Source organism: Porites lutea, chromosome 10 (assembly GCF_958299795.1).
Source record: "Porites lutea chromosome 10, jaPorLute2.1, whole genome shotgun sequence".
In the NCBI taxonomy this organism is placed as follows: Eukaryota; Metazoa; Cnidaria; class Anthozoa; order Scleractinia; family Poritidae; genus Porites; species Porites lutea.
In genome coordinates, this window is record NC_133210.1 from 14,688,010 (window position 1) to 14,707,223 (window position 19,214).

Below are 19,214 nucleotides of genomic sequence, written 5' to 3' on the forward strand. Positions count from 1 at the left end.
GACTGCAAATAGGTTAAAAAGCCAAGGCAAAGGGGCGAGAACCAAGAGAGATTTGATTGATAAGAAGCTCTGCAAGGTCTAGCTGATCTTCTGCGACAAGGGCAATTCAAGCCCTACACCCATAGCCACGTTAAAAAAAAAAAATTATATTAATAAATATTGTGTCATGGGATTACACATATTTTAGCAAGGTTAAATCAACACGGTTTTCTGGGGCAGCTATAGCCATATAATAGTAACAAGAGAAAAAACGCATAACCCAACCTGAACGGAACTAATTTTTAGTCTTCATTTTGCTTCAAAATCACTCATTTAAGATACAAAACCAGTCTGCTGTATGTTTAGATTACATTAAGGTAGCTTAAAGCACCAAGTCAGCACCGAACTTATAGAATCTCTGACCCTATGTATAAGCGGAACCACGATTTATTTTTTATCCGTTATGATTTACCCGCAACAAACAGCAATCCCTTTTCAATTCTGCAATATCAGAAGGGCTAACTGATTTATAGTGCCCCTCGCAGCCGTTTTTGTCGCGTAACGAGGAACGTTGCGTGACTAGACAAAAAACTAACTAATTTACAGAGCAAAACGAAATCGTACGGTTTGTCTTACGCGAGTGAATTTGACATTTCCTTTCAATCCTCTTCTCTAAGAGAGAAGCAGTAATTCTAACATTCTAAAATATAGTGACAGCAAATAAACTGATATAAAACGCTTAGGAGAGCAGCAATATAGAAAATTGCTCTATGACAAAAATGTAAAAACAAACAAAAACAAGAGATGCAATACTACGTCTGCTTTTTCTTCTCCGCCAATAGATAGCATTATCTTGAATTGTTCAGCAGTTACATACATTTTGATTATTATTGAGTTCTGGCCCTCTTATAGTGGAGGTTCATGAGTCAGAGGGCGTGGTCAATACTCCACTCTGGCACCTACTCCCCCTTTTTAAAACACAGCGTGATTTCTTGGCGATGTGTGATCAGTGCGTGTGAAACGACGCGTAGTTCCATTGGTATAACTCCCCGTGAATTCAACGTTACAATGGCACCCGTACAATAGTCGTATTTTTTGCGTGAAGTGTGTATTCAAAGGAGTGAAGCTGATGTCAAAACAGCACTGCATTCATTTATCAGCACTGACATTACGTATAGATGAAGCAACTATACAAGTGACTCTGTCCAGATACTGGCTTAGGAGCGGGATTAGGACTAGTGACGTCACGTCTGTTTGTATTCGAGGACTACTCCATGTCAAGTTCGCATCACGTGACTTATCCCATGCGCGAACCTTTACAAGGGGTAGGGTGAGGCTAGTAGACCCAAGAAACTGGAACCCACTGGGGAGTAGTTCGTAGCTGCTCGAAAGAATTCTCTAGAAGGCGAATAGTATCATCGATGTCGTTGTTCACGATCGTGAGGTCGAACAAATGGCCATATTTCTGGCGAAGGTTATCCGACTCTTTAGCCAGCTTCTGGAGACTTTCATCCTGCAACAGAGAGCACTCCAAGTTAAAGCGGCTGCGTCACGACATTTTGAAAAATTCAAACAGTAGGAACTATGATTAAATTGAGTGAAACAAATACAAAAGGTTAAAAGAAGGTATAAATAACACCGCAAATAGAAAAGGAATTGTGGTTTTTGAAAAGTTTTTAGCCAGAACAGTTTTTCAAAGTTCACTTTTGTCGTCTGTAACGTTTATGCTTAGGAGACACAATAGCACAATAGTTAGCATGACACGTTGCTGCGTTTTGTCATTCGTAAGTAATTTCTCAAATTCCATAGCGAAAAAGGAGAGGACGCATAATTGAGATTTGACAAAAGAAAATAAACTAGCCAGCCACGACACGGCCCCCTTAAATAAGGCTTCCACATAAGAAGGTATCGTAGACTGCAAAACAGTCAAGCTTTTTTCCCTGAAAATCGGTAAAGAAATCGGTAAAGCGTAGCGCGAAGCGCGCGAGCCTCACACTTCAGGGCGGAAAAACGTTCTGCTTAAGCTTCTGCGCATCCCTTATGGCAGGCTCAAGGTGGGCTTGACTGTGTTTGTTTGTTGCTGGAGTTCTGAGTGAAATGCACGAGGTGAGAACGTTTGCTCCCTGTAAAGCATTTTTATTTGACATGTTTGCTTTTTTTTCGTCGCTTGAAAATTACTTTGGATTCAGAACAACCAATGTTAAAGGGAAAACGGATCATTCCGTCAGTCTAAGGTGGAATAAAAGGTTTTGACCATTTCTTAAGAGGCGAGTATTTTTCTGATTGTGCATCCGATTAATTTATTAGTTGATTTCGTTGGGTTCAATTAAAACCCGCTTGTATTCTTTTATTAGTAGTTACGGTTACTTTTTTTTACATCCCCAGATTTATTACCTTTGCAGAACCAGCTTTATCTTTGTCTTCAGTCAAAGAACCATATTGCTGTTATAACGCATCAGAGTGAACAAACTTGTGCGCTTATTAAACTTTCTCGGAAATAGAAGGCCAGCAAGCTTACTCAAGATCATTTTTCTGTTGCTCAAGTAATAATAGTCAGAGTTTTTTTCATTTTTCATTTCATAGTTTGGTTTTCCTGTGCACTCTGAGAGTTTTGTTCTTTATAAGAATCACTTTCTGTACGCAAATTGTCCTTTTCACTCGCTGTGAAGTAGAGAACGACAACTTCCGGCAGTGACTTCAAAACAATTGACTCTTTTCCGGTAAACAATTGCTGCAGCTTGATTTGACAGAGGGGAGCAAAACAAACCCTTATGTGCAATTTTCTGTATTTTCTAATGATCGGCTGAGTTTAATTTGCTTAAACGAAGACCCAGCATGGACCAGTCAAGCTTATTGAAAATAGCTACATGGTGAATCATGGCTTGGCTGCGAAGTTGCAACTGATCTTTTGCTTTTAGAGATCTTTAGGTAGGTTGTTTTCGTACAGAAAATTCATTTCTTCATTGTCAGCAAGAAGTTTTTGAAATAATGTAACTTTAACTTTGTTTGAAGGAAATCCTATTTACGCGTAGGTTTTTGATAGATGTTATGCGTGTTCAACTTGACAACACAAAGCAAAATTTATATATATCTGCGCGATACGAGCAAGTTTAAAAAAACTATAGTTGCCTTGAAACCGATTTTTGGGAAGATTTTACTAGATAAAGATTGACCTTTTTTCTGCCCACATATATCAACCCAATACCTTCTACATTGAGGATTTTGCTTATATTTTAGTGATCTGCGAAACTACGAGTGTCCGATCGAGCCAGGGTTTTAAAATATCAGCTCGAGTGCGACAAAGTTCAGTGACTTCAAACACATTGTGGGCAAGCGTTAATTTTTTTGGGCAAATCACTGTCGAAAGGTATGTTGTTTTTGTGTCCACAGTGGAGCTCCGGACCTTATATATCCAGGAACTTTCTTATATGAACACATTTTGTGAATGCATCTTGAAAAAAATCGGACCTACGCATGCACATTTCCAGTACAACGCAAGGAAATTAATGTCGTTAAAGTCCGTTTTACTATGAGGTATTCTTCGAGAAAATTAAGTAACGACAAGGTTATAACCACAGCTTGCAACTTTTGAAGACAAATTGCCTGTTCTTTCCAGGTTATGAGTGGAAACATTTTATTTTTAGGCAAAAAAAGTTTTGAAATCCCACCATTTTTTCAAACCCGGCCAGGGGATATGGGCAAAAAAGTTCACGCATGCTCATTACGTTTTTCCGCCCTGAAGCCTCACACTCCCCAGAAGGCAGATTAAGACGCCCTGCTCCCCAGTCTCCCTCTCCGTTTTCAGCCTCGCTCCAGACCTTTTGTTTGACTGTTCGCGCGTACTTCAATACGCAAAAAAAATACGGACTCTTTTGCGGTCTAGCTGTATGAGTATCGCGGGATGGAAACATATTTTTACCGAAATAAAGCCATCCTTTTATTTTCTTCATTCTGTATCTTAGAAGCCAGGGATGGCGCAATAGTGAGAGCAGTCGCCTCCCACCAAAGTGACCCGGGTTCAAATCCACACGTCGTCGTCATATGCTGGGTGAGTTTGTTGTTGGCTCTCCTCTTTGTTTCGAGACGTTTTTCTCCGGGTACTCCGGTATTCCAATTCCATCAGCAATGGTAGACGAATGTTTGCTTCTAAGTCCTTATTTATGTTATTGTGAGGTAGCTTGACTCAATTAATTTATATTATATACTTACAGCGACGTCTCCGTTCGGTGTGGATGGGCTCTTCATACCGTCGTTTGCAAGAATGGAGGGAGCGGAAATAAATACAACGTACGGAGAGAATTCAGCGGTGCGAAGAACCTTTAAAGCCTACAACAAAACAGAAAGGCCACTATTAAGTTAGACGTAGGAAGCCTTAAACCAAGGTAATTACTTCGGCGAGTTACAGCAGACATAGAGAATCCAGACAACCGTGCTTGGTACTCCTTGTTCAATACGCGGCGCGCGTGTCTCTTGGGAAGGAAGCACATATTTTCCATTACGCCTTGAACGGTTTTATTGCGCGCAAGTGTGGCACCTGGGGACAAGCCAGAAGGGTGCCAATGAGAACTTAATGCTTACCGCGGGAAAACGCGAGAAAGTAATTTACAGTTGGTTTTGTTTTTGCTTCTGATTCGCTGAAACACTGCGCGGCAGGATTTGAATTAATGATCTACAAATCTAGAGCACAATGCAACGAACGCTGAACCTAGCGTCAAGGACTCGACGCGTATAGATGGCTCTAGTGCACGAAACCAATTCCTTGTAAACACGAGATGGATCCGTTCTTTCACCGTACATCTCCCAAGAAAACACTACATATGCCTACTCTTACCACCCTCCTCCAATACAAGTCCAAATTCCCAGATTTTCACCCTTGTTGGGATCGATTGGAAGTAACTGATACAAGGTTTAACCGGAAATTGCTTTTGTACTTTTAAAAGAAACTGTGTTAGAAAGGGGTATTCTACAGAGATCGAGGGCCTCTTTACCTGGGGTTCTACGTCGAGTATGGCTGTGAGCCCCTTATTGAGATTGTCCCTTATGGTGTCTAGTTTAGTGCCATACATGGCTCCTTGGTGAGTTCCGTACTCGAGATACTTGTTAGCTTCTATGTCAGCTAGCATGTCTTCCGCTGCAACGAAGAAATAGTTCTTGCCATCCTCCTCTCCATCCTTGGGCTCACGAGTAGTATCTGACAGAAAGAGTTTCAAAGATTGATGACTTATGTCTCTTGATGCAATAAATATTGACCACCTGATTAACCCTTTTAGTTCTAATAGTGACTAACATCCAATTTCTCCCAATTATAACACTGCCTGATACAACCAACAGGTCATGAGAATGAATGGAATAATCACCTAAGATGAAATGTCTTTATTCTTGAGCAAAATAGAGTTTTAGATTCTAAGACGAGAACGACTACGAGAACAAGATTTCTCCAAAGACTGAGTAGTGCGCGCGCGAACCAACGTCATTTTGGCGGGAAAATGTGATAGCCATTGTTGTTCTACTTCGAGTTTTAGCGATAATGTCGGGGTGGCGAAAATAAGTTATCAAATAGTAGGAATTTTATGATTTAGAGAGTGGGAGATGGCTTTACCTCCTTCAACGGAAATAAGCGAACTAACTTTTGTGGTGAAAAATAGTACAATGATACTTCCCGGGGTGTCTATTTTAAGAGAATAGGCAAGAAAACGTAAAATTAAATGTCGTCCTCGAATCTAAAGCTCTATATCATCTCAAGCAGTACCACAAAAAATTTATGAATCTCACTGTGGAGAATATACAAGTTGTTGCTGGGGATTAAACTGTTAAGTGAAAGCCATTTTGCGGTACGTTCAAGTGATACTTCCCACAAAATTGTTTTAAGTCTAGGTCGACTTTATAAATGACCGAGAAATATTTCTCTGTGATTCGCTGGTTTATCATGGTGTTAGACTTTCCACTCACAAAGGACTGATGGACTCTTGCAAGTGGTTCTAATTTTTGAGTCTGAGTGACGAAATCCTACGTTGTGACCATTCAAATGAAACCTCTTTCACATGGTACTTTTTTTTTTATCATTTTACAAAATAACATTTAGAAACGACGAGTTTTTACTTTGGCCAGTTATCACTTATTTAGCCCGAACGGTAACTATTCAAATAGCATGGCTATAAAAGCCACTGAGCATTGCCATCCTGTAGTATTGTTTTTACGCTGTGTAAGACTGTTTAATATGCCAGCCTGTGGACTCGTCCACACGTATCCGGATATTTTTGTAAACGGAGATTTTTTTCTCCGTCTTCAAAACATATTCGCTCCCGCACAAAGCGTATTCGAATCGTTTTAAAACGCGAAAGCGCTAAAACGATGGAAATACTATAGCATACCTTACGGAGCATGCGTAAATCTCGTTCTATATGATGTATGACATCATGGTATTCGAAAATCTCCCTTTTCGTCCGTTCACGCGTAAACGAGAAGCCGGCGTTTTCAAAAATCTCCACAGTCTGGCGAGCGTTTTTGAAAAGATGCGTTTTCGGTGACCATTTTCCCCGGATACGTGTGGACGTGGGCTAAACCAGAGGGAAAGAATTTTCGTTTTCAAATAAAAACGGATACGTGTCGATGAGACCTGTATAGCCTTCGAACCGCGGAGTTATTTCCGGTTGCCGCTTCTGAGAAAGAGAAACGACGACCGGAAATACGTCTGCAGTTCGCAAGCTAGGGCTTGTAAGGCCTGGGTCAAACGTCAAACTTCAATGTGCCCAAACCTTACGCTAATGAGCTAGAACAATACATTTTGCTTAATAGCATTTAAGTTCGGTACCAAGCAACGTTCGACCTTTGACCTGGGTCTGAGAGACAAAACGAGGGAATCACAAAAGACGAGAATTTCTTTTTTATACTTACGAGGTATTGGATATGAAAATCTTTCTGGATATTTGTTAATAAGCGTGTTTTTAATATGTCTTCTCCCGACACCGTGCGCACCTGAAATGAAACAGCAAACCTTAAGGTGGATTTCCACTGTCGTGATATTTTTACGTGCGTAAATAAAATAGAGGCAACATATGGAAGGTCGCGCGTTAAGTTGAACCTCGCGTGGCCTTAATCATCCAACTTACCAAGAAGAACCAACGTTTTTCTTTTAAAGTAATCCAGCTTTATAACTTCCTCATAGGTCACAAGATCAAGCTGATCAAAAACTAAAAAAGAAAAGGGAAACAAAACTCGCTCATATCATGTTGACTCGCCATAACATAGTCCATTTAAGATATATTTGGTAAAAGGAACGCGACTTGAAGTCTCTTCAATCACATTGGTGTCAGTATGTACAGACCTGCGTTATGCTTAGCAACATATTTATCCCGGCTACTTTTCTTCTTCTTGCCGAACCACATACAAGTTGCTGAAATGGAGAACAAAGCAACAATCCATTAAATTATATTTCTGTGCTAACAACGAATGCACTTTTTCTGGTTTCCAACCAAATGTCGATAGCTAGGCGGCTGTAAGTAGATAGCTTGCCGAATTTGAATAAACCTGACCACAGAATATATACCGAAGTTATGAATATATGAAAATCATATACGAGAACTGCGGGGAACATAAAGAATATATACCTTTCAATATAAGCTTGATTTTTAGTGGTTTCACAAGGTTGGCTCCTCGCTTTTAAATGGAGACTTAAATTGACAGAGATGCGAGTTAAAGCAGATGTATTTTAGCGAAATTCTCATAAAAACGAGAGGATTAGTACTGCCGTAGTTAGCGTCGTCAGAGATCGGGAACAATTTGAAAGAAAACTAACTAAAACAAAAAACAACTCACCTCCATTTTGCTTTCTGGCTTTTTCCGCAGCTATACAAGAAATTCGCCTGAAAAAAAGAAAGAAGAGTTCACATGGTAAATCCTTAACAGCCACTCCAGTTTTTTTCAATCAAGATTTAAAACATTGCTCAACCCACACATTAATAGTCGTAACTATTGCAGCATTTGGTGTCCACGCCTTGTTAATTTCTTCTAAATTCTATGGTTAACGCAAAGGGGATAGAACTGTGTTCTCAATACAATCTTCTATAATCTTCTTTCATAAGCCTCCGTTTTGGGTCATTTAAATGTAGAAAGCAAAGCCAAAATATATTTAACAACAACGACAACAACAACAAGAAAACAACAACTACAATAACAAAAAACAAGCCAAAAAACGAAACGCACCAATGTAGAGGGGATCTAAAATGACATATTCTCCTTGAAGAAAAAAATACTGTAAAACGTAAAGAAATTGCACAAAAGTATCTCTTAATAAGAGTAATACTAGAGAATTAAAAAAAAAAAACGATTCGATATTTTGGGTCTTGATATTTTCAAAATTAAAATGACCTTTGAGTTTCTTTTCCAAACATTTAAGAAAATAATAAAAGGAATTGGTTCCGGACATACTCACCACTCTTGTAGTTCGGGCGACGGAGCAAGTCCCGCAAAGCCTTCATTATCACCCTCCTTGATGGCCTGCCACCAGTATGGGTCAGCTTTGCTGACAATCTGAATGATTTCCCCGCAGGTGAAGGATAAGCCGGCCTGCTGACACGGTATCAAGTCATCCCCTCGGGGATCGTAATCAAACAGGGCTCTAACATACACCTGAAACGAACAACAATAGCTTGGTATAGACACGTGACGTTAACTCAAGGGAAGACCGCTTTCCGCAACTGGAACACTGTCGTAAACAGTGTAGGCTTTCTAGAGAGCTTTAGATTCTAAGACGAGGGCGACTATGAGTCCGAGATTTTCACAATACTGAGTATTGCTCACGCGTGAACCAGCGTCATTTTGGCGGGTAAACGTGGTGGCCGACGTTATTCTACTACGAGTTTTAGCGAGAATGTCGTAGTGGCAGGAACAAGTTATCAAATATACGAAGTTTTATCATTTTGCTATCGGGAGGAGGCTTAACATCCTTTAGTGTAAATAACCATGCTAACTTTTTTGGTGAAAAAAAGTACAATGAAGCTTTCCGGGGTGCCTTATTTTTGAGAGCACGCGCAAAAACTTTAAGTTAAATCTCGCGCTCGTACTCGTTCTCCTCCTCAAATCTAAAGCTCTCTATTTCTAGCCTGTATAACTGGTGAAATTGATTTCGCGAGTGTGAGAGTTTTGGCGGCAAAGACGCCATCAAAAGGTCTCTTCCCCATTCCCCGCACGGCTTCGCAGCTCCTCTCCCATAACTTTGCTCGTGTTCACGATCCCACTAACTACGCAGGCAAGCTTATTTCCAAAGCATCATTCTCAGGCTGCGTTTTCTCTAGGGGAGGTTTTTCTGGATTTATAAATGTTGGCACACATTACTAAATCCGAGAACATTCATTCAAACCAACCACATCGGAACATTTTCATTTCGGACTCACGTTTCCGCGTGCAAATGGCAAAATGAATCGGGCACCAAAATGTTGAGGATTTGTCACGAATCAAATAACAAGACACCCAACCTTTATACAGCTTTGTTCTACCAAAATGTGCTTGTATTAGCAACAAAAACGAAGTCCGCACAGGTCTCTTACCTCAGAAACTTGATTAATATTTCTTGAACTGGGAACAATCTTAAAAGTGACATTCCCGCTCGCCTCGCGCTGCGAAGGAAAAAAAAAATAAAAAGAATAAAAATGAACAGGCGTAAATAAGTTATGTAAAGTACTTACGTCTACCAAAACTGGCATACTTGTATGTGTATGTTATGGGAACATTAAAAGTCATAAGCTGAGAACGCGTATGATAACAAACCGAATTGGACTCCACTCAGTCCTATTACCTTTATTAATCATTTGTGTCAATAACAAAATGCGAGAATCTCAGTCTTGGAATATTTATTAACGTAAATAAAAGTCACTGGACCAGTTAATTTCATCCATTTTTCTTTTCCAGTTGAAGCTGGACAGCTTACCTGGTCGCTATTTTTTCTATTGATTTTGATTGGTTATCATGTGCTCTGGAGTTTTACAGATTTCATCGGCTAGTGGCTTTTGCTACTTGATTTTCATTGGTTCTTTAAGTGTCCGACTTGACCTGTCTGATTACAAGCTCCTGATAATCGGACAGGTCAAATTGGACAGTGTTGGAGTTACAATAGCAAAATTAAGCTATAAATATGGGCTGTCAAGAACCAATCAGAATCAAGCATTCTGTTATTGACACAATAAATAATATCATTTTTATCAATGGAGATGTTATTAGTTTTAATTTGTTTTATTTTTAAATATTTCACCACTTGCCTAATGATTAATTCACTGCGTGGGTAAATTAAGTTATTGTGGTTGTTATTGTTGGTTAAAATGGTTGTGCACACGCTAAAATCAGGGGCGGATTCAGGATTTTTCTTGGGAGGGAGTGTACCATTAACTGACATGGTGACGAATACCAGTTGTATTAGAAAGCAGCAGGTCAAATCAGGGGGGGGGGGGAGTGCGCATACCCTACACCCTCCCCCTAGATCCGCCCCTGAAAATACGAGAAGATAACTGGGGCGAGTTAACTTTCGCAAAGACTTCTGGGACTGTTACCAGGGACAAGGAAAAAACTGGCCAATAGCTGACCGGCACGTCACCAGTAACCATCCCAGAAACAATTGCGAGACGCATTTCGTCTGCAGATCCCGCCTCGTTTCCAAAGAGGCGAAATCACTGTTAGCCTAGTTATACTACTACATAAGAAATTTCTGCAATCTGATTGGCTCAGAGCAGTGGTATTTCAGCTTAATTTGAAATACCTACATGTGAAAATTACAAACATTTTGCAGGTAGTAGTATAAACAAATAATAGCATGATTTGTACGTGATATTTGGCATAAATACCACTCGAGATATTTCAAAATTGTCTCAAATTTCACTCGCCTAACGGCGCGTATTCATGCCAAATATCACTACAAATCATGCTATTACCTATACTAATGACTACGTTGTTTCATTAGGCATCACTCACAAGAATGGCTTGTAGATTCTCCACTGACTTATCTGCCACGTTAATTCCATTGATTTCTCTAATCTCGTCACTAGGATGGAGAGTTCCTAAAACAAGAAAACGGAAGTTAAGCTTCCAGTAATAACACTAGTATTAAATTTAAGGCGAATCGACTGCTATCGTGTTGTGTCAATATCGACAATCGGCTGCAATGATGTATCGCTCATTCAAAAGTGGACGCTACCCGTGCACACACTTTCTAGCCGAAGGCAATAACACACCAGGTCAAAAACAGTATAAACGCTCGTGCCGGCTGACAGGAGGGCTATCAAGTTCGTTAAGCCTGCGTAGCAAGCGTTTTCGCGCGAGTTCGTCGAGAAAGTTGGAACGAAAGCATAGAAGAGGAATGAAGGTATATCCCGTTTTCGATCTTTTACGTTAATAGTGGGGTTTTGATGCGGAGGCCGCTACAACCCGGGCATCCCGCAGAAGTAAGCGGATCACCCGAGGGCAGCCTGCACCCCGTAAAAAATTGTAAGTGACACTTGCCACTAGATCTGGCGTCACCCAGATCGTTATTTTCCTTACTCATTAGTTTAAGGCAAGGGGCACTGTGGCCACAAATGATTACTTATACGAAATGCATACAGTACAATTGTGGGAGTCGATTTATAAATTATTCTTTATTTCTAGATACTCTAATACCTAAAGCAGAAATCATCTTTAGACTTTTCCCATGACATGCCCCTTGGTTATGTGTTTTTTTCACCATGATAAAAAACATACGCTCAGAAATTGAAAGGTTGCCCCCCAGAATACTTACTGCGCAAGCGCAATAGCGGATAACCTAAAGCGCGATTCAACGGAAGAAGACAATGTAATCAAGTAGGTATGATTTGTAACACATGTAAAATTCCGAAAAAACATCCCCTCCGTATGTGAGAATTGCCCTCACTTCAAATAAAATTGATAAAGCCTCTTTTTGTGAGAGAATGATTTCAAATAATGAAGCACTGTAACAACATGTAAACAAAAATGAACCGGTCCGTGAAAACGCTGTAAAAAGCCCAGTGTGCGAATTGATCGCTCTGGGTTGTGGGCTTCTCGTTCCGCACATAAATGTAGACGCTGCCCTAAGTTTATGACAGTGGCTCTAGTTACTTTAAAAGCGTTTGCCACATCCGCAAATTTACCGGGAAAGTATTCGGTATATATGTCGCCACCATTTCTAACTATTTCATCGACTAACAATGTTCCCAGATCATGTGTAAGTGCACAGCCCTTGGTAATGGTTCTAGCTATCTACCTTAGCCTTTCCATGAACGCGACAAAGCATCCTAGTAAACCGATGTAAAGAAGACTTCGGTGACTAAAATTTCGTGTGCTTTATTTTAGTTTTAGAAAATACAAACCTTGTCTGTGAATCATGCCACCGTGCATAATTCTCGCAACGATACAGCGTCCTTCTTCGTTCAGTTTTAGAGTGATACCCTGGAGAAAAAAATAAGTAAAAATACTTGAGCAAAATCAATGAATAAAAATATTTAAAAAAATAATCAATCATTAAACCAAAATTAGAAAACCCTACATCATAAGTCAACAGTTGCTATTTTTCTGCCGATCAATTTTAAGCATCATGAAAAAAAGCAAAAGTTATTGACACCTTTTTTAATACAGTTGACTCTCGCTAACTCGAACCAAAATCGATTTCCCCTAGATTTCTTTCATACATTTACTGTAATTTTACCCTCGGTAACTCGAAGTAATTTTTGTTTCCCTTCAGATCATTTGTATATAATCCTTCCCTCAATAACTCGAACCAAGTCTTAAGGGCGTGACAAGTCGAAAAAAAAACCAGTGTACTAAAGTCCGAAACATTGAAGAAACAAAACAATAAAAAAAAGTCAAAACAAGAATTCTTCGTGTCAATTCTTCGTTTTTACTTTTTTGTCACTCTGCCCGGTTCAAATTCAGTGTCCAAACAAGCTTTGTTCCTTAATTCCTTTTTCAAATATTAATCTATGTCTCTTGCTGCCCTTGAAGTGAAGTGTGCATGATACTTGCATTTCCTCCCATTCCGTTTGCTTATTTCCTTATTCCCGGTTATTTGCTTCGAAATCCCGATAACTCGAGCTTTTTTCGATTTCCCTAGAGGGCTCGAGTTTTCGGGAGTCGACTGTACATGGCTGAATCGGCGAGCGGGCAAGATGAAGCGAGCCCTGTTTTCCAATTGGCTACCGAGCGGGTAAGACAGGCTCATCTTACCCCCTCGGGATTTCCCGCGGTGGTCCAGCAAGAACAAGTTGTCTTTTTAGGCATATAATAAATCCCTTAATGACCAAGCTTGGTCGTTTTTTTAGCGTTGTTATCGACCACGCCTTTGTCTTGGTCAATAAAAAGGCAAAAAAGAACTTGGCCAATCAAAATTCAGCTATCTTGAACTCACGCTTGGTCAATAACGCACATATTTACTGAGGAATGAAATAAATCTCAACAAGTCAAATCAGGAAGAATGTTTTCGTGCTTAAAGATGGACCACTCAGTTCGCCTGTTCGGTTTACAACACACACATACAACTTACAGAGCAAACTTACCATCGGTTCATTGGGATGTTTGTGGAACTGTACCAGCCGCACCCGGGTTAGTTTTTCCGGCCGGTCTCCGACAGAGTCATCCATCTGTCTATTGTTATAGCCGGGGCTCCCTTCAGATTGATATGGATTCACTTCATCACTGGAAGAATTCTTCAGGACTTCATCATGTGCTTCAAGTAATGCCTAAAGGGAGAAAATGGATACTTAAAAAGTGGATTCAATCGCAGGATTGTGACGAAAGGGGAGGGGTAGGTGGTCAAATGATCCGTTGCAATGTACGCGTATTCCCTACTCCAGAAGGAAGCTTTACCATCGACGACGGCGACGGCAGCAAAAACGTCACTTTTAAAATAAATTCGCTGAAAATGTCAACTGTAAGCGAATCTCCCTTGATTTGTTGATTTCTTAGGAATCGCACTAAAGTTTAGAAAAAGAAAGAAATGTTCATCGTCGCTTGTTTATGTTCTCCATAAAACGTAAAATTAGGCATTTTTACGTCGTAGTCGAGCAGTGTCGGCAAGAAATGTACAAAAAGGTGTGATGCACGTGCAAAGTTTTTGTCTTGCTTAATAAACGCATTGCTTTTTTGACTTTCTCGTTTTGTCGCCGTCGTCGGTGCTACAGCTCCTTACTGTATTAGCGAGGTGCAATGGGTGCAAGTCGGCGCAATGATTTCTGGGTGGACAAGGACTGTTTCAGTCGGCCCACAGTAATTCTTGGCTGATTAAGCTCATAAAACATTAATGTTAATTTGGAACTTTTAAATGACTTACCGCGACATGTGGGTCCATCAAGATGTTTTGTAGCTCGTAACAATCGTCATCGTCTTCTGCTTTGTATTCGATCAGGTCAATAACCTGAAAAAAGAAGAAAAAAAAGATAACATTCAACATCTTAAAGAAAAGTTAACAAAGAAGAAATAAGAAAGTTATAAAAAAGGAAAAAGAAAACCCGATGAGAAGATCGTCCATAACAACGTGTACTGAAGGCATCGTCTGTACATGCTACGCATAATTAATTACTTTGGATTTGCTTCATCAATTCACGTTCCTACGAGCAAACCCTATTAAGGTCATTCATCTGAAATGGAATCTACAGGGAGATTTTTGTCAAACTTTCCCTCCGTGAAATTCAGTACATGTGGACTACAGAGATGAAATTAAAAAACGGGGGTCCCATGCAACCTATTGTGATATGGTGAGTGCAAATCACCCCCCCCCCCCGCCCTTCGAGTATTTGTTGTCAATTTATACTCGAGTTTTAGACTATAGTTATCTCTGCGACTATGGAATTTCAAAATTTTCCGGGGAAGCATGCCCCCAGATCCCCCCGGCCCAGTGAGCCTTGCCAATTCTTTGCCTGGGTGTCAAACTCAGTTGCCCTCCCGTTCAAAACCTTAAAGAAACCCGTGGGAGGTGAGTCGTACTAAACGTAGCTGGTCGGGTGCGGTTAGAGCGCCCCGCTCCGATAACTGTTTTCCCCGCTGTTTGTCCGGCGCTTTACAGCGAATTTGGCAAGTATAGTGGGCAGGTTGTATAAAGAGAGGATTTCAAACAGTGTACGATTATTGTACAGCAACCAAATCTCTCTAGCTAAGTTACTTAAAAAGATTCTCGCTAAGCAGATTTATAGGCTGACTTTACACCATTTTATCACACACTGAAACGGCAGAGAGCTTTATAAAACCAAGAAGAAACTCAGTTTAGCTTGACAATTTGCCTGAAGAAAGAGTTCTTGTAACAAACATTATCAAGCTTAGAAAGGTGTGCTTCCCGCTAACAAAACTACAGGAAATAGCTTGAGCCTTTCCAAAAAGTACGTTACAACCAAACTATACTCTACTATGATAAAATTGAGGAAGACACTGTCAAAAAAAGATCTTTTATGAGTGTCGTTGAAAAGTTTTTAAAAGGAACGCTTGTGTATAAATTCTGAAAAATACAAAAATTCGCAAAGTAATTACCTCTTTGGCGTCTTGTACGGCGCTGGGCGAGGATGATAGCGGACAAGTGCTGTTCTCATCAGTCCATTCTTGACTTCTATCATAAACCTGATGCATTACGGAAAGAAAGTCGAAGTAACAAGCTCACCTACGATATTGCCTCAACTTACACTGATATAATATGACAAGCGAAATCAATTATTAACCACTGGAATAAAACATTTGAATATCACTAAAAACCGCCAATCTAGAACTGATGAAATACTATTTGAAGACTCAACCCAAGTTGTAAACAGCACACGCCACGGTTTTCTGTGCAACGAGTTACAGAGCCTTTAATTCTCAGTAAACATATAAAACAGAAAACAAGTGACATCAATATTTTTTATCTATAAATACAGAAGAAGCGAATCGTGAAATTAAAACCTCAAATTACTGGTTCTGCTAACGAAAATGAAATATTTAAAAATTACTTTGCGAGCCAGTTATATTTGTGTTCTATTTGCCACTGGCATGTTAAAAAGCAATTTCATTTAATAGACATGATTAGGAAGCAATGCGTGACCTTATTAAGGGGTAAATGAAGAAAAACAGCTTAAGCTGGTTGTCTGTACAATTAGGAGAGAGCAAGACTTCAAATCACTGTAACCTTACTAAGTTGTAGTCAGAATTTCTACAAAGAAATCAACCAAGCTTCTCACCTCCAGTAATGCCTGTAGAGTTTGATGCTCGAAAAAGTTCTGTAAAAAGTTAACGTCGGCATCGCTAGCCCCGGTAAGGACTTGAATTTCTTCTAGTGAGTCAAGGAGCTGACCTATAGCCCCTGAAGAAAATAAAGAGCAGTACAGTTGGTTTCTATAGGCGAATCCTTGTTTGCATTTTTTACCTCATTAGCATAGGCTTATCATTATCTGATGAAGCTGATAACATGAAATTTCTGAATATATATATTTCAATTTCTGAATATATATCTTTCAATTTCTGAATATATATATTTCAATCATCTCTGAAAATTTGAGCCCAACATACCAGATAGTTTCGGGGAAATTCTCCTTGACAAAGAATGTATGAGCTCATTAACGTTTTGCCACCCAGTAATTTTGATAGTAGTTTTTAACTGCTGCAGCTGCTATTTTCTTTGTTACTGACTGCAAAGAGCTGAAACTGTCACAAACTGTATAAATCAACGAGCTCTTTTAATTTTTTAACCTAATTGGTATATACGGCTACATCTGCTCGTATGCTAATGAGGAAAATAGTAAGCAACGAAGTCACGATGAATCCACCTATAGAAGCACTGCAATTAATGTTAACGATCTCGCCTTGCGTGAAACCCACGTTACGTTACAGGTCACAGTCCATAGTTACACGTCACTTGAAACATAAAGTACTTCAATGACCTAAACTACAAGTAGTCCATCATCTTCCCCAGGGATTGCACAGCAAGTGAAATACGTGAGCGCGAGTAAAATTTTCACTCGCGCGGAAGGTGACACGCGTATCAGCTTCCTCGCGGGTAGCAATTTTCACGCTATGTCGAGCACTTCCCTTGCTCCACTACCACTGAGAAACAATAGGGACCATTCGTAGTCTAACATCGTCCCTTTCAGCAAACCTTTTGACCTAACATTTTATGACCCTACAAGATACTTTGAGATTATAAATGAAACGCTTCAAAACAGTTTTTTTATCACAGAATGGGGGAAAAATTCTCGAATCCGTACCTGATGCGGTAAGATCATCATCTTCGTATTCAAAAACATCATCCTAGGAAAAGACGGAATTTTAAGAGCAACTCTGTTAGCGCTAACAACATGGTGATTAAACTTGACGTCAGCATAAGCCAGAGACTGGCCACAAGTCTTTTGCGCGAGATTCATCGGATCCCCATCGGATCATTCTACGTTTCTGGGAAACTGCCCACCTACTCCTCCCCTAAGCCAACATTTTGCCCTAAGTGAGAAGTAAGTGTAATGTTGACTTAGGGGAGGGGTATGTGGGAAGTTTCCCAGAAACGTATGATGATGAAAACTGGGCCACACTAATTGTTTCGCAGCGGCCGATGGGTTGTTGAGGTCAGGCCATTACATTAACGTTGCCGCTGGTTGCTCGTGCTTCTAGCGTTTTTGTTCCCTACCCAGCCCTCCCTTTGGTAATTGTATGGTAAGTAGGCTAGGTTCCACTGGTAGCAGTGTGACGACGCCTGGGTGGATGCCACTCTCAGGGTTGTCAAGGTTACGCATCGGACTTGGCTGCAGTTCTTGGCCCCACAGCCTCTTAGTTTTGCCCCCACCCTCCCCCTCTCCACGCTCATCTGCTGATGAGGTTAAACCTTTAACCACCAATATCCGCATACAAATTCTCCCTACTGAGTCACTATACATTTTCTTAAAGAATAAGTTGAGAGAATTTGTTAAAAGATCAGATCATCTTTCCTTAGTTGATCTTTCTGTCAATTTTAACAACTTTATCACTTGATTATGTTCTGGAAATGTTAGGAGAAAATTGATGTTGGTCACTCTTGGGCCTAAGGGTAAACAGATGAACATGCAAATATGAATAATGAAATACCTGAGCCCCAACGACATCTCCATTAGCCACTAAAACGAAGAAAAAAAAAACATTGTATTTTTAAAATCCCCTCTGTCAATTATTTTATTTTGAATGATAGCCACTAAATTAAAGAAAAAAAAGAGCAACTGTACTATAACTTACAGACCATCATACCAAAGGTGCGATAATAACAGTAGGTCATCAGAAAATGTCTGACTAAAATTGGCCTAACAACATCTTCACTGTGGTCAGACAAGATGTCCAGACAAAGTCAGTACTGAAGATTATCACTTTGAATATGGTGAAATCTATCTTGAACATCTGTGGATTGTTGTACTAACAAAATTAGCTTAACACAGTGAATATGTGAAAGCAATCATTCTACAGTGTTGTGTTGGTTATTCACAATTTTTGTTAAAAATGTGTTATGCATCTTTAATTGCGTTTTTTGTGATGTCTGGCACCAAAAAGATGCCTTCGCCAGACATCTGTCCTTTCGAAAAATTATTTGCAGCTGTGTTATGCTATTGTTCAATAGACCTAAAAACTCTTAGATTTTTCAATCTTACTTGGAAATTTTCTGCTTGCAACAGCAGCCAAAATTGCCCCCTACAATGAAAGAAAAATCAGACTCATGTAATAAGCAGTGAAAACCAAACCCTCCCTTCTCTGAATAAAATCAAGAACAATGAAATGTGAGAAACCTTGCCCATCAGCATAGCACTTAGAAACGATTTTTCAAATAGAAGGATCTTACCACAGAATATCATTGTGATATAAGAGCAAGCCCCCTATTCTTCTGGGCTCCCCACCCTCTATCTTCCCCCATAATGGTGGTAGTAGTAGCAGGGGGGGGGGGGGTGGGGGGGGGAAGGCTGTTTGAAGTACCCTAGGATGCCCTCTAGCCATTCCCTTGTTGATTTTATCACAGACCTGCACATTACCTTTAACTTCCTTCTGGCATTAAACTTCTTCATTTCATCAACTGAATCTTGAAGGTGAATTCTTTGAGGAACTTCTCGATTCTATGTGAAAAAAAAAAATTGTTAAAAAAATTAGTACCTGGCCAAGTTAATATACCCATTATTTTTATAGTTACTTGACAAGGGACTCAGCAAAGAAATCACAACTGAGAATAATTCCTAAAACATTTATGTAAATTGTTGCAAAGTAACCACAGTTTTGCACACACCCATGTAAATTACATA

The 19,214-nt window shown here is 39.9% G+C and overlaps 1 protein-coding gene and 1 non-coding gene across 2 annotated transcripts in view; both read right to left on the reverse strand.

The window, feature by feature from the left end:
• Positions 1–260: 260 nt before the first annotated feature.
• Positions 261–19,214, reverse strand: part of LOC140949811 (peripheral plasma membrane protein CASK-like) — a 31,499-nt gene continuing 12,545 nt past the window's right edge. Inside the window, exons 11-29 of the mRNA XM_073398942.1 lie at positions 18,951–19,031; positions 18,576–18,615; positions 18,025–18,053; positions 17,178–17,220; positions 16,155–16,276; positions 15,475–15,561; positions 14,285–14,368; positions 13,512–13,694; positions 12,330–12,408; positions 10,939–11,024; positions 9,525–9,593; positions 8,411–8,607; positions 7,795–7,841; positions 7,304–7,372; positions 7,089–7,169; positions 6,874–6,954; positions 4,968–5,170; positions 4,189–4,305; positions 261–1,492 (exon numbers count right to left, since the gene is read on the reverse strand). Of these exons, the coding sequence (XP_073255043.1) occupies positions 1,316–1,492; positions 4,189–4,305; positions 4,968–5,170; positions 6,874–6,954; positions 7,089–7,169; positions 7,304–7,372; positions 7,795–7,841; positions 8,411–8,607; positions 9,525–9,593; positions 10,939–11,024; positions 12,330–12,408; positions 13,512–13,694; positions 14,285–14,368; positions 15,475–15,561; positions 16,155–16,276; positions 17,178–17,220; positions 18,025–18,053; positions 18,576–18,615; positions 18,951–19,031 (1,875 nt within the window). The 3' untranslated portion in view covers positions 261–1,315. The remainder of the gene's footprint in view (positions 1,493–4,188; positions 4,306–4,967; positions 5,171–6,873; positions 6,955–7,088; positions 7,170–7,303; positions 7,373–7,794; positions 7,842–8,410; positions 8,608–9,524; positions 9,594–10,938; positions 11,025–12,329; positions 12,409–13,511; positions 13,695–14,284; positions 14,369–15,474; positions 15,562–16,154; positions 16,277–17,177; positions 17,221–18,024; positions 18,054–18,575; positions 18,616–18,950; positions 19,032–19,214) is intronic.
• On the reverse strand, positions 11,374–11,522 carry LOC140951359 (U12 minor spliceosomal RNA). Its single transcript, XR_012167277.1, has one exon. It is a non-coding gene; the product is annotated as a U12 minor spliceosomal RNA (small nuclear RNA).